This window comes from Ziziphus jujuba, chromosome 2 (assembly GCF_031755915.1).
Source record: "Ziziphus jujuba cultivar Dongzao chromosome 2, ASM3175591v1".
NCBI classification, from domain to species: Eukaryota; Viridiplantae; Streptophyta; class Magnoliopsida; order Rosales; family Rhamnaceae; genus Ziziphus; species Ziziphus jujuba.
The window spans coordinates 8,511,454-8,525,451 of record NC_083380.1 but is presented as its reverse complement, the minus strand read 5'-3'; the positions used below and the strand labels follow the sequence as shown (position 1 = coordinate 8,525,451).

At 32.7% G+C, this 13,998-nt stretch overlaps 3 protein-coding genes across 3 annotated transcripts; 2 read left to right on the top strand and 1 right to left on the bottom strand.

The window, feature by feature from the left end:
- Positions 1 to 1,323: 1,323 nt before the first annotated feature.
- On the bottom strand, positions 1,324 to 6,485 carry LOC107417998 (CBS domain-containing protein CBSCBSPB1). The gene is made up of 15 exons (XM_016026659.4): positions 6,116 to 6,485; positions 5,680 to 5,840; positions 5,224 to 5,392; positions 4,947 to 5,079; positions 4,680 to 4,850; positions 4,430 to 4,508; positions 4,222 to 4,335; positions 4,039 to 4,105; positions 3,800 to 3,905; positions 3,654 to 3,712; positions 2,900 to 3,009; positions 2,671 to 2,804; positions 2,192 to 2,277; positions 2,007 to 2,096; positions 1,324 to 1,798 (listed from the first exon to the last, which is right to left on the bottom strand). Exons 2-15 carry the CDS (start codon positions 5,790 to 5,792, stop codon positions 1,619 to 1,621), a joined length of 1,611 nt encoding a protein of 536 aa, XP_015882145.3. The 5' UTR covers positions 5,793 to 5,840; positions 6,116 to 6,485; the 3' UTR covers positions 1,324 to 1,618.
- Positions 6,486 to 8,192: 1,707 nt separating this feature from the next.
- On the top strand, positions 8,193 to 9,127 carry LOC107418012 (uncharacterized). The gene has a single exon (XM_060814370.1). The coding sequence runs from the start codon at positions 8,733 to 8,735 to the stop codon at positions 8,940 to 8,942; it is 210 nt and encodes a 69-aa protein (XP_060670353.1). The 5' UTR covers positions 8,193 to 8,732; the 3' UTR covers positions 8,943 to 9,127.
- Positions 9,128 to 9,768: 641 nt separating this feature from the next.
- On the top strand, positions 9,769 to 10,319 carry LOC107418011 (uncharacterized). Its single transcript, XM_016026676.4, has one exon. The coding sequence runs from the start codon at positions 9,922 to 9,924 to the stop codon at positions 10,132 to 10,134; it is 213 nt and encodes a 70-aa protein (XP_015882162.2). The 5' UTR covers positions 9,769 to 9,921; the 3' UTR covers positions 10,135 to 10,319.
- Positions 10,320 to 13,998: the final 3,679 nt, after the last annotated feature.

Below are 13,998 nucleotides of genomic sequence, written 5' to 3'. Positions count from 1 at the left end.
ATATTGAACATGTAAATTAAATAAAATTCCATCACTTTCAAACCCCCATTTGCCCACCACACTTTCATTTTCAAACTCTCTCATTCACTACAGTCACTGATTTGCGGACAAACCACTTGTTATCACCATCCATTAATTTAATAAAAATTGCACAACTGAGACAAAGTTTGGTGGGATTGTTATTATTTAATATATAAGTTTCAGATAAATTAAAGATCCCAGCATATGCATATTCACACTTATACATATCACTATATATATATGTTATTAATATTATTTATATATGTATATGATGTGGATGTCATTAATTGAAACAATTACAATTGCATGTGAATGGTTTAGCATAATATGAGGATTTGATATCACAGGTGCATGGATGGTATATTAGTATATTACAAGGTAGAGTGTGAATGTGAGACTGAGAGACATTTTTTTAACTTTTTTATTTTTATTTTTTCAATAATTCCTCGATCAACGTGATACATTCCCTCCCCAAGATTCAAGGCTAGTGATTATCAAATGGCCCATTGATTTTTGGGAAAAGATAAAAAGAAAAAGAAAGAAAAATAATGGTTCTGATTTTTTGAATAAAGTATAAGATTGTGCTTCTAAGCTTAAGTGGTAAGATATGACTGTGATAGGTCAGAAAGTGCAATAGGGAGCATCGAGTCAAAAGTTTGCACCATAGAGAAATCCTCCCTTGATGGACTACCATTAAAGTAATTACCAATTAACAAAAATGAAAATAGTTACAGAACGAAAGTTGGTCCCACAAACCGACAAACAGAAGAAAACTGTGGCTTCAAATTGGAAGCACAAAAAACAACCAAATTTTTTTTTAAAAAAATAAAAAATAAAAATTGTGGCTTGTATTCTCACACATAATGGAATCAGATGGCCCAAGAAGTGGTTGTGTCGGACTTTAGCCATTTCCTAGCTGTGGTTGCTGTCCATCTGCAATTTCATTCCGGTTCCAAGGCTCATAGAAAAGATAAAAGAAATAATATAGTTTAATAAATTCCTTTAGAAAATATAAGACAAAGGCCTTAAAAAAAAAAAAAAAAAAAAAAAAAAAAAAAAAAAACCCTTTCAATGGACTTGACATTTGTTTGCTTTTTATCATTTTACCATGTTACACGTTTCATTTTGTTTTCTGTACTTTTTCAGATTTTTTTTTTTCCTTCTTGTTCTTGTATTTTTCATTATGTTGAAGTTAAGCTACATGACTTTCTGCTTGATTTTCATAAGAATTTTTTAGTTTTTCCATCAAAAGCTAAAAAGAAGAAGAAGAAACAGAGGGTACATACAGCAAACAGCTGGAAGTTCATGAATGAATGTTATATTTTAGGAACAGACCCATTTATTTTTATACAGTCTCCAAAGTTCTTGAAGCTGCAAAACTTTCAGAGCACAAATATACAAATCAAAGGCACACATCCGTGCAAATTTTGCCGTAATCATCACCAAAAAATTCAAGATGATTTTCCTTTTTCTTTCTGGTATACAGTGTAGTTTGTACAAAACAAATTTGTGGGGTAAGCTGTGTTTTCAACAAATTCCTTAATGTCTAGCAAAAAGGTTCAAAAGGTTCCGGCAATTCATTAATAAGCTGAAAATATCAGTTACCGTATCTCTTCAGATATGCTAAAACACTTAACCCAGCAACCAGGGCAGCCCCAGCTGCAGCAGCACTATATGCAGATGCCCATGCATCCTTTTGAGCAAAATCCATACTTCCTAAATCGTCACCTTTCTTTTTGTCGTTTGTTCCTGAATAATCTAAATGCAACTTCAAGCCCTGCAAAATTAATTCAACAGTTGAATTGTTCGATCCTCGTAGTACATTGCAAAATCACATAGACAAATCAAAAGAGAGCAAAGAATTTGCAAAAAATGGAAAATCCACGTCCAAGTAATAGATCTAATGCTACCAATTTTCCTATGCCTGCCAAAACTTTGTTGTTATGTTTCTATTGAATAAGGATCAATAGACAAATCTATGATACCTTCCAACCAGCTTGCCTTGCATGTTCCACAGCCGCTGCAAGATCATTATCTGATGCTAATATGACTTTATCATGGTCTTCATCTTCGTACTACAGAATGTAGCCACCAAATAGAACAAGGTTAGAATGAGAAATTTGAGGTTTCAACCCAATGAAAAATAGAATACCATGTGCTAAATACATACCAAAAGTTGAGGCAGGTTGTTTCGGTCAATGTCACCGCCGACCCTCTGAACGATAGCGGTTATCACATCTGTCAAACTTCGTGTATCTGAAACCGGAAGCAATAACCCGCAAAGCTCAGTTAACCAATAATAAGGATATTGCTCATATCAAATAGAGAACTCAACCAAAATTAAATGCTCATCCAAGAGATCGCCTAAATGGTGAAAGCAGCCTATTTTTAAGGGATTGAGAATAAGAGCTCTGTTTTCAAGGCCACAACTTTGTTTACAATCGAGGTGTGGCAGGAATGTTAGATACAGTTATAGCGTGTAAATTCAAAACATAAGACCAAACAATGGCTCAGTCTGAGTCAACATGCTTTGTAATGTGACAGGGGGTTCACAGGAACGACTACATGTGTCTCCTGTACAATATGAATGACCATTGTGACTAAGTCATTAATAGTTGCCTTATGTCATAAGCAGAACAAACACCATACCACAAGTAAATCTATGCATTCGGCCCTTTTTATCTTGGATTTTGAATGCGAATGTATTAGGCAAGCTTTGTTGCATAAAGGTAAGGGACCTCCCAGTCTCTGCTCCATCAGAAGCCAATTTCAAGGATCCTTCACTGAAATGTAACTAAAATGAATGAGTACATGTAGCGAGGGGGAAAAGAAAAAAAACCAAAATACACAGCCAAATAGCTTCAATGCATGTCCATACCTGTGTGAATCCTCCTCATCCTCAACAGGACCTAAAGCCATGGCAGAATCCCAAAACTTCTGCATCATCGAGCTAGCAGCTTCATTAGTAACTCCAGCAGAGCTTCCAACCTAGTTTGTAAAGGCAAAGATGATACCTCATTATTCTCCACCACAGGAAAATAAATAAAAATAAATAAAGTAATTTCCAGAATGAGAACAATTTAAAGCACTTTAATTACATTTATTCTAAGTTTCTTTATGTTGGTGCTTATTAAATTTAACTTAAAACTAATTAACAAAAGGACATATTCTAAAAACAATTAAAAATTATTACACAGATACACAACAAACAGTTCTGAGGATCGCCTTTGAATCAATTTTTAATGATTAAAAAAAAAAAAAAAAGACAACAAAGATAATAAAGCAACATTACAACACAAGAACTAGAAATGTCAAAGAGAGAGGAATGCAATGTGATGAGTTGTACAATAACATATTCAGGTAACCTACATTGCTTAACTATCATATTCTTACACTGGCATGTGCCTAATATTTGATTGTGGAGGAAAGAATGCGGGAATGGATATTAACTGACTTTGAACACTGATATCAAGTATTTCTTTTTCCTATTTTAGACACAGCTGATAATTACAAATTGGTAGATCAACATGCTGACAATATTGGCTGCATGCTCATGCTATCCCACAACACACGCAAGCTCAAATACAAAAGATCAACATTATTAACTCCAGAGATGAAAGGACTCGACTTACTGTGGCCACAGCTGCATGAGTGATGTGAATCACATCAACAACAGCAACTACACTCCCATCTGCTCCAAAATCCACAGTTGTCAAAACCACAACGATGAATCTGCATTAGGTGAAAATACTATTGTTCTTTTCTTTATGTATCTTACCCCTATCTATTACAGGAAGGTGCAAAAATTTCCCTTCATGCATGGTGTGCAGTGCATCAACAATTGGCGTATCAACAGTAGCACATTCTGGATTTGGCGTCATGACCTGTTAATCAAACCAAAAGCATGCTGTTAGGAATTGTCATAGCACAGATATCGTAAACCGTCCCTCCCCAACGAAACACACCTCAGAAGAGAAGCCCAAACAATAAAGTTTCCCAGTTTCTAGAAACAAGTACCTTCTCTATAAGAGTAGACTCGGGAGGAGCATTTTGTGCTATTACCCTCATCAAGATATCCTTTGAACTGAAAAAATTAGAAATGGATGATTTTTATCTCATTTTATTTACAAAACATCATAATCAATAATTTCAATTTCTGGAATCAAGAATAAATTGCACTTTGATTAACAAGAGACTAACGTAAGAATTCCCCGTGGTTTATTATCAACCAGAACAACTGCTGAGCTCGCTCGCAATTCAAGCATCTTCTTTGTCGCCATTAGAACTGTTTCTGTTGGTGAAACTGTTACAACCCTGAAAAATTAAGCTATCTGGTTAACAATTTATTAGTTCAATTTTGTGAATAAACAGCCTAGTGAAGTTAAAAACATTCAAAAGTATTACCTACTTTGAATTCTCAGGGATGATTGTAGACAAAGATGGCTTAAACATCCTCTCTCGAAGTGTCTCAATAAAAGTATTTGGACCTGCATAACAAACACAGGATCATAAAATTAATTTGTTTTTCATTACACGGGAACCAATTACAGATACAAATACAACTAATATAAAAAGGTGCTAATAATTAACTGCGAAGGAACCTAGAAATTGCAGTTTTTTTGGGGAACAGACTTAAGTTAAAAGAACCCTCTACCAACCAGAAATAGATGTTCCCCAATGTTTTTCTACACCTTCAACGGCAGCAGCAATGGCCTTCCCTTTTTCAGCCGCCCTTTCCATGCGAGCTATAGCATCATATAGACACTTGGCTATATCAAGCATAGCAATGACCTCTCCGTTCTCCACAACAGGCAAATGTCTGAATTTTCCTGTAGACAGAGGAATCAGCGACATATTTAAAGGGTAGGATACAAAAGATTACATCATGCGAATAGAGTGGACGTGCCGCTTTCTATATAACTAACCTTGTACCATCTTCTGTAGGGCTTCCACAGCAAGAGTGTCAGAAAGAACAAAAACTGGGTTCCGTGTCATGACCTTAGAGACAGGAGTCTCCTCAAGATTAAGTTCACGAGCTATAACTCTTGTTGCTATATCCTTCAACAACACAAAACATAGTTGTAGAAAAACATTACAGCTTTAAAAATCAACAAATGTGGCAAAAAAACACTACTTTTTTTTTTTTTTCTCTGTTTGTAATTTTCTCATTGGGGTCACATAATCACATTCAAAAATTCATACCTTGTCTGTGAGGATTCCACAAAGCAATACATTTGAATCGGTCAGCAACAAGGCATCAACTCTACGAGCAGCCATTCGTTTGCAAGCATCTTGGACAGTAGTACTTTCAGGTACTGTCAAAGCCTTAGACAGCCGCAATCTTTTTACTGTGCGCTCTATGACTAGTCCTCTGCCCCCATAAAATAAAATAATACATTATTTATTTAGTTTTCAATCTACCACATTCAAATAATATCTACTTACTTAGTTTTCAATCTACAAAATTAGTTTTCAATCTACAAAATTCAAAATTGAGATTATGTAATCGTTGTCTGCTATTGACACCACACAACAATTGCTCCATCAAATACCATGCAATCAGAGGATTCGGAATTAACTTTCCAAACAAACAACAAAATGCATGAGAAACCCAAGAAGCAAAAAAGTGGGTATTAATGGAAAATGATGGAATTTCACCTGGAAGATTGAAAGGATTTCCGTCCGGAATCAGGACCTGCATTATCACTCCCTTTCTTCTTTCCCAACGATGAGCTCGGCAAACTAAAACTTCTTCGGGATGAATTGCTCATCCTCACAGGCAATCAAAAACTATTTTCTCAAACCCTTCCTTCCAATCTCTGCAACCCAAAAAATAAAATAAAAAAAGGCATTTTTCTCAGACCCATTAAGAATTTCATATGATTATTAGAGAAATTTTCAATGAAAGTTAAAAAGTAAAAAACTTTCCGAGGCTCAACGAATACGCCGAGTCCCTTTTCGCTTTTTCAAAAAACCAAAAATAAAAAATAAAAAAAAGAAACTTTCTATCTTTAATATCCTCAAAAAGAAAAACAAAGCAAAACTTCAAAAATAAATAAAAATTCATGTCGCCATTAAAATTACGAGGACTCACCAAATCAAAAGAAGAAGATGATATCCCTCGTTTTCGCACTCTCTGAAACAACGATTTGCTTTGGGTTTCAGAGACAGAGATTTCTGTTACATATTATAAACCGGTAAATTGCAGGAGCTCAATGACTGCAGAAGAAAAAACTCTTCTAAGATTCATAGCCTCAGGAAAACAAAAAACAAAAAAAATCGTTTAGATGTTTGATTTTTTTTTTTTTTCCAAGGAAAGTTGGAAGAATCGCGGTCGGGAATCCTGTCGGAAAATTTGAAAGGATTTTCCGGGGAAATACACCGACCGGCGATACGAGAGAGAGAGAGAGAGAGAGAGAGATACGGAGGAGAGACAGAGAGAAAGGTGAACCCTCAGAAATGGGAGGTGGAGCAAATTCAAACGCGCTGATATCGTTAACCAATAAGAAACGTCCACGTCATGAATTTTTGGGTTTTCGTATTTGTTTTTGTTTTTGTTTTTAACAAGAAGCTCCAATCTTACGGTGGCTGTTTTTGTGAGGCTTTTCCAAATTTTACCATAAATCGGTTTGGAAACTTAAAAATGTTTAATATTTTAGATTTTGTGATTTTTATGGGTTATAACTTTGTTAGAGTTATTTCAATTACTTAAATTGGATTTTGATTTGCTATTTATGTAATATCCACTAAATAGTAATAATAAAGGGTTAGTCAATGAATTTCCATTTCTTACAGTGTATTGGTTTTTTTATTTTTATTTTTTTTTTCCATTCAAATATTAATTTTTACATTTTTGAAAGGATCATCTTTTTTGTTTTTAATGGAATAATCATATATAATTTTAAAAATGTATTTTATTAGTCCATGGAATTTTGTTTTAATAAATTAGGTCTATTTTAATAAATAAATAAATTGTACCAAAGCACAATATATAATAGTTATAAAAAAATATTATTTATATAATAAATGAATAATTACCAATACATTTTACGTATTAAATGATTATTTAAATAGTTATTATTAAAATATTTATTTTTATAGTTTTAAAATATAAAATAATAAAAATAAATATATTTAAAATATCAAATAATTATCAATAATGATAAATTGTAAAATTTATTAACAATGGAATAGGTAATGGATAATAAAGATAAAGAATAAAGGCATTTTCCTAAAATTGATAGATTAATAAAATTAAAATTAATTCCTAAACTTGATTGATTAATAAAATTAAATTTAATGAACTCCTTCCGAATGTTGAACAAATTTATAAAAAAAAAAAAAAAAAAAAAAAAAAAAAAAAAAAAAACTAAATATTGGACGTGCTGAAAATATATAAAAGTCAAAGCTTGAACTTCCGTATTCACAATAAATATATATATCCACGTGAATCTAAAAAAAAAAATATATATATATATATATATCCACGTGTGGAGGTTGACTATGTGACACATGTGCAAAGCCCACCGAGTGAGCCCCACTGTTACAGTCCACACCACAAAAATTTATTTGACTAAATCTAGCATTTTATATGGCCCACACTACACCTTATGACTGACTATGAGGAACTGAGTGCACAAAAATTGAATACTTTTTTTCGCTTTTCAATTTCATTTTCATTTGTTGAAACTATAAATTATAATTTATTTCCACAAAAAATAATGACAAAATTTTATCAGAATTAATGAGGATCATATAAAACCCTCCAATATAGAGTTTCTCAATCTCTAGGCTTTCCCAAACATTTGAATTTTTGAACCATTAAAAGTCCATTTCCCCCTTTTTGGCCTTTTAAATCCCCTAATTATTATTAAAACAAATCATATTAAATAAGCACGCAAGGGTAAGCTACCCTGTTAGCTGACTATAAATATATATCTATATACACGAACATATTTTAATGGACGATGAAGTTCATTGTGTGTTGTCTGGCAAAATGTAATTTTATATATTTTATAACATGGTGTGGAATATAGTTAAACAAAATATTTTGAATTCGATCAACTAAAAAAATGGGGATATATGTAAAGATTTATATTATTAAATGTTTATTACATTGCAAAATCATTATTATAATTTGAAACATTTAGATGGTTTCAAGTGGACAAAATCTAAAGTAGATAATAATAATTATGCATAAAGATAAGGTAACCCAATTGAGTAGGATATTGTACTTCTATTAAGCCAGTTTTAGTTCCAAAAGGAAGAAAATATAATAGAATGGAGATACCAAACCATACTAACCATGAAGCGGATGCATTTCTTGAGAAACAAGGAAGAGAGGCGCATTGCGTGAGAATTTTGTCCTGACAATGAAGAATCTTAAACTCTCTCTCTCTTTTTGCAACAAATAACTGGTGGGGGGTGTTAGAAATTTATGAAACACACAACAAAAGGAGAAAAAAAATTAGATGCTCTAAAACTTCTATTGGCTATGGATATTGCTGTTCTATCAAGTCTATGATGCATTGCTTGATTCAAAAGAATAGAGACCTATAAGCTAAGTACTCTTTCGTTTTGCATCCTTTTCTTTTTTTAAATTTTGGATCAAAAGGCTCATAAAATTGTGGCCAAGAATCCAACTTTTGCTGTATTAAAAGTCCGGTGTCTTGTTGCGTATAACATAGAATTGGCCAGAAGAGGGCATAGTGATGATGGATTGGGCACCAATTTTAATTGGGTTATTGCTGTTCATATTGCTATCACCAGGGCTACTCTTCCAGCTACCAGGAAACACTCGCCGTGTGGAATTTGGGAGCTTCACAACCAATGGGAAAGCCATACTCGTCCACACTCTTATTTTCTTTACCATCTTCACCATCCTCACATTGGCTGTTAGAGTCCATATTTATACAGGCTAATTCTGATTTGTAGCACTTTCATTTTGGTTTTTGAGACTCTTTCTTTTTATCTCCTTCGTTTCTTCGGAAAGTTTTTGAGTGATTTGTTTTATGTTGGAAAAGTTTTCACATATGATTTGTAAGTGCATATTTTGGAATACCCATGTTTTGAATGTTTTAGATATCATAAAGAACGTTTCATTGGATATGTACCAAATTCTTCAACTCCATTTTAATTGGTGTAATCCATTTGTGAAGAGAAGTGATTCAAAGAATTGGGTTTTACTAAAAATATATAGTGGAAATATTAGATTCAAATCTAACCATGTTTCCTTTCGCATTGGCAATAAGTTGGGTCAGATTAGGACATGATGTAAACAATTTAAAAGCCATACTGATGGCAATAAGATTATTTTGCTAGTGCTTCTCCTTTGCAACTTTTTTCTTTTACATATTTTTTTTAAAATAAATACCATTTTTGGGAATATATATCGTCTATGTTTGGGTAATGGGTCTCAATTAATGGACAAGCCAAGAGAGTGAAGCTCTTATAGCCCAACACATCTAAACCTCCAACTGAGCAAAACCCAACTTTTTCCCGTCATAATGGGCCATTCTGACTCAGCTAATCTCAATGAAAATATAAAACAAATAAATTTTTTATTTTCCCCAAAAAAAAACGTTTTTGCTGATCCATCCCAAGAAGATCACAGCCGTCCAAAAAGTAAAACACAATAACTAAGTGACACGTATAGCCAGGCAACCGCTCATCTGCCACGGTATGCATCCATACATATCGATGAGATTGTCTCCTCTCAGTCTAATTCCAAATCCACATCTCTTTCCGAGAACTTTCACACCCATTATAGACTTTTGCTTGCTCTCTAGCTTCGCTGTAGTCTAATCTTCAATAAAAGCTTCAGACTTTCAGTGACTTTTTTTTTTTTTTTTTTGGTCCTTCCAGGAAAGTAAGTAAGAAAGGAAAAAAGGGTTTTGCACAATGGCAGATTGGGGACCAGTAATCATAGCAGTGTTGCTATTTGTGCTGCTGAGTCCAGGGCTTTTGGTTCAGATACCTGCAGGGAAAGGAAAGATTGTGGAGTTTGGGAATATGCAGACAAGTGGCGCTTCCATATTTGTCCATGCCATAATCTATTTTTGCCTCATCACCATCTTCCTCATAGTCATTGGAGTTCATGTCTACACTGGTTGAACTCTCTATCTCTCTCTGTTTTTTTTCATTTTGTTGTTTGTCATTTTTCAAACTGCTATTGTTGTTGTTGTTGTTGTTTTTCCTTGATGGTATTTTTTTTTTTTTTTCTTTTAGTGAGGTACTTGTAAAAGTAAAATTCATGCTTGGTTTAATGGATTGGAATGGATGAGTATTTGTGCTTTTAATTTCACGGGTATGAATTCACGATGATTTTCATCGATTTGTCAATTTGAACGAAAATTAGCAATTACATTATTCTTTGTTAATGCCCAAAACTAAAACTTGGGATTTGAAAAATTCTGATGGTGAAGTTGTGCTATCCAAAGTGAATTTGTGTATATTGTTGGAATGTAATTGTCATGGATGGTGAATTGGTGATAGATAGACAAAGCACTCCCAACAGATAAAACATTTAGATCAGCAGTTTTTATTATATGAACCTTTGACAAATAATTTTTTTTTTTTTTTTTTTATTCCTGAACTTTCTAGCCACCCAAACAGGGTTGGAGAGTTACTTGTTACATGTCCAGGCCCACATGTTATCTCAACTTGCATATGGATTCAAATCTTTTTAAGGCTAATTGTCACTGATGGAGTTTCTTCATTCTTTTTTTAAATAATTACTTTGTGTCTAAGCGAAGGAATAAAAATAAAACAAAAAATAACATGAAAGCTGACAGAGAAAGGATCAACAAGTGGCAGACCCTCATACAAAGAGTGACTGGTCTGGTCCTGGTTTGTTGTGAAGATGGGCTGGTGAGTGCGTGGCAAGTTTGAAACCAATATACAAAGTTTAATGGACCATTTTCTTCCATCATTTTCATTCTATGCATTCACTTCTCTTAAGTCATATCTCTCTTTATACTTTCAATTACCCCAAAAAGTTAATTTTGCTAAATACAAAACAAAACAAATAATTTTTTTCTTTAAAAAAAAAAAAAAAACAATCAACCAAACAATTGTTACAAACTCATACATCCTAGTTTGTGTAAGCCTAAATATTTTTAGAACCCAGGGTTATATAAAATCAGATGGGTTCTTTTGATTGTATGTGGTAAGCCATTTTATTTGATGCCCTGAAATATATTAAGGTTCATTATTATTATTTTACCCAAAAAAAAAAAAAAGAAAAAAAAGGAACTTCCCCAGTAAAATTGGAAATACAAATTTTTCTTTGGTCAGCCATAGCACATAGATTTCTCATAACATTCTTTTATCAGAACAATAGGTGTTTGTAAAATGGAAGGAAAACTAGAATTTTCCACTTCCAACTGATTTTTCTTGCGCTTAATAATCTCCTTTCTCATTTAAAATCCAAACTGGAATAGGTTGACAGCAATGACCAATGAGAGGGGTGGAATATTTCTTTGTTTTTATCCTTTTTCTTTGGTCTTAAATATTCAAACGAGAATAAAAACTGCGAATCTGGACATTGCAGTTGATTTTCCTACATATTTGATAGAGATTGCCACTGTAACCACGAAGATTCTTCATGATGTGTTAGTGTAGTTTTACTTTTAAATACTACTTCTCTTTAGTGTAACTTGGTTAATAATATTTACTAAAAAAGTCAAGTGTCACATGCCAACATTGAAAATCACCTAAAATATGAATAAATCTCAATTTTATATATATAATCTAGTTATACCTGGCAATTCGTGTTGGTGGACTGTGTTTGTGTCAATCCGTTTAATAATCGTGTCAAAAATACCTAATTCGAACACGACCCATTTATTAATCGTGTCAGGTACCTAAAACACTAACCCGACCTGTTTATAAACAGGTCAACACGACACAACCTGTTTAACACGATTATTTTAATGGGTCGTGTTGACCTATTAACCCGTTAACCTGAAATTGACCTATTAATCCGAAAACTAACTTATTAACCCGTTAACCCGAAAATTAACCTATTAACCCGAATTTTTTTTTTTTATGTTTTTGTTTTATTAAAGATGTATTTTTTGTTTTTAAAAAATTAGAAATAGAAAATTATTTTTATAAAATTTTTAATTTATAAAATTTTTTAGTTATTAAATATTATATTAGTGATAAAATATTAATTTAAAATTAAATTTAAATGGGTTGTAATAGGTATATAATCGTGTCGGATTGAAACTTACACGTTTAATAAATGGGTCGTAACGGATCAATTTCGAATTAAACAGGTCAACCTGAAAATGACACGATTAATAATCGTGTTAAACGGATTGACCCGATTATGACCCAAACCCATTTATAATAAACCCAAATCCATTTATTCGTATCGTTTTCGAATTATGTCGCCGTATCATGATCTAAATTGCCAGTCTAAATCTAGTTACAAAGTCACTATTTACTCATCTAAATCATTAGATTCGAATTTCAACTCCTTCAATAATAACACAAAGAGACAAAAAGAAAAGTAAATAAAGATAATCACAAAAAATATAAGGCGAAAAAATTAAAAGGCTGTGCAGTCGTTTATCTTTTGACAGTGAGGAAAGCAAAAGCCCCACACGTCCATGTCCATGAACTAAATTCATGGGAATTTTCTCCTCCACCAAATAGAAATTCCACAAGATATCCCCCACCAAAAGAAAAATAAAATTCCAAAATAGGGTATGGACGTGTCAAACCTTGTGTGGATGTGGGCCCAACCCAACAGTTAGAAACCAACTAACTTCTCAGATCTGAGCTGCAGCCCAATAAACACGAAAGGTTTCTTAACCAGGGTTGTGGGGTGGCGATTTTCCTCCTATTCATTCAAGAAAAAAAAAAAAAAAATTTGATGTGTCTTTTGAGATTGAATTTTTGCAATTTGGTATATGGTGGGGGAATCTATTTATCTCTTCTGCCTCTTAGGATTAGACCCGAATTGTTCTAACACAACCGACAGGTCGACAACATATTTTATTTTTCATTCAAATTCTTAAACCACTTCCATATTCAATTTTGTAATCAAGTATTCCTTCTAAAAGAGATAGCTATAATTAGCTTGAATTGTTGCAATACAAAATTAATTAGTAATTTAAAAAAAAAAAATAATGTTTTAAGCTTTTTGTCTTTGAAGTGAACCCTAATGGAGAATGATATACATTAATTTTTTGGTGCTTTCAAAGCATTAATTCGCAAACAATTATTAATCAAACACTAAATGATCAACTAATGTTTTCAATCTAAATTATTTCTAGTCTTGATTGTGAATGATGAAAATAGGAGAAAGATAATTTTGGGGATCCTAGGTTTTGAGTTCATGCATGATGACGATGTGGTGGGATCATTATGGGATAGAAATGTTCTATTTCCATCTTGACCGGTGCATATGTTGCCATTTCCTTTAAATTAAACATCAGTACTGATATTCCACAGCACTTGATCACAAGATTATATTTGGTTTTTTAGCTTTTCCATATTTTAATATTTCAAAAAGGCATTGATGGGATTCACAAAACCTTTTTGATTTTGGCTGACAAATTACCTCCAATCCCAATTCACTCATATGGTCCATATCTAAATCAATCAAATCCAAAAGTTATAGGAATGTGTCCAAACCCCATAGGCCTTAAAATACCGTTTCTATTGGACCAACTCTTCTACGTGTCGACTCCTCCTACACTCTCTAATATATACATGCTGTATATGGTGCATATATATATATATATATATGTGTGTGTGTATGTACATTATTATGCATACATATAACATATATATATATATATATAAAATCATATGTTTGTTTTTCCTAAAGCGCACAAGTTAAATTTATTATATAATAATCATATTTGGCCAAAATTGTTATCTCTATCTATGTTTAGAAATTTTTCACCATTTAGCTGTTGAATTTGAGAAGAATGGTACATATATATAATATATGCTTAAATA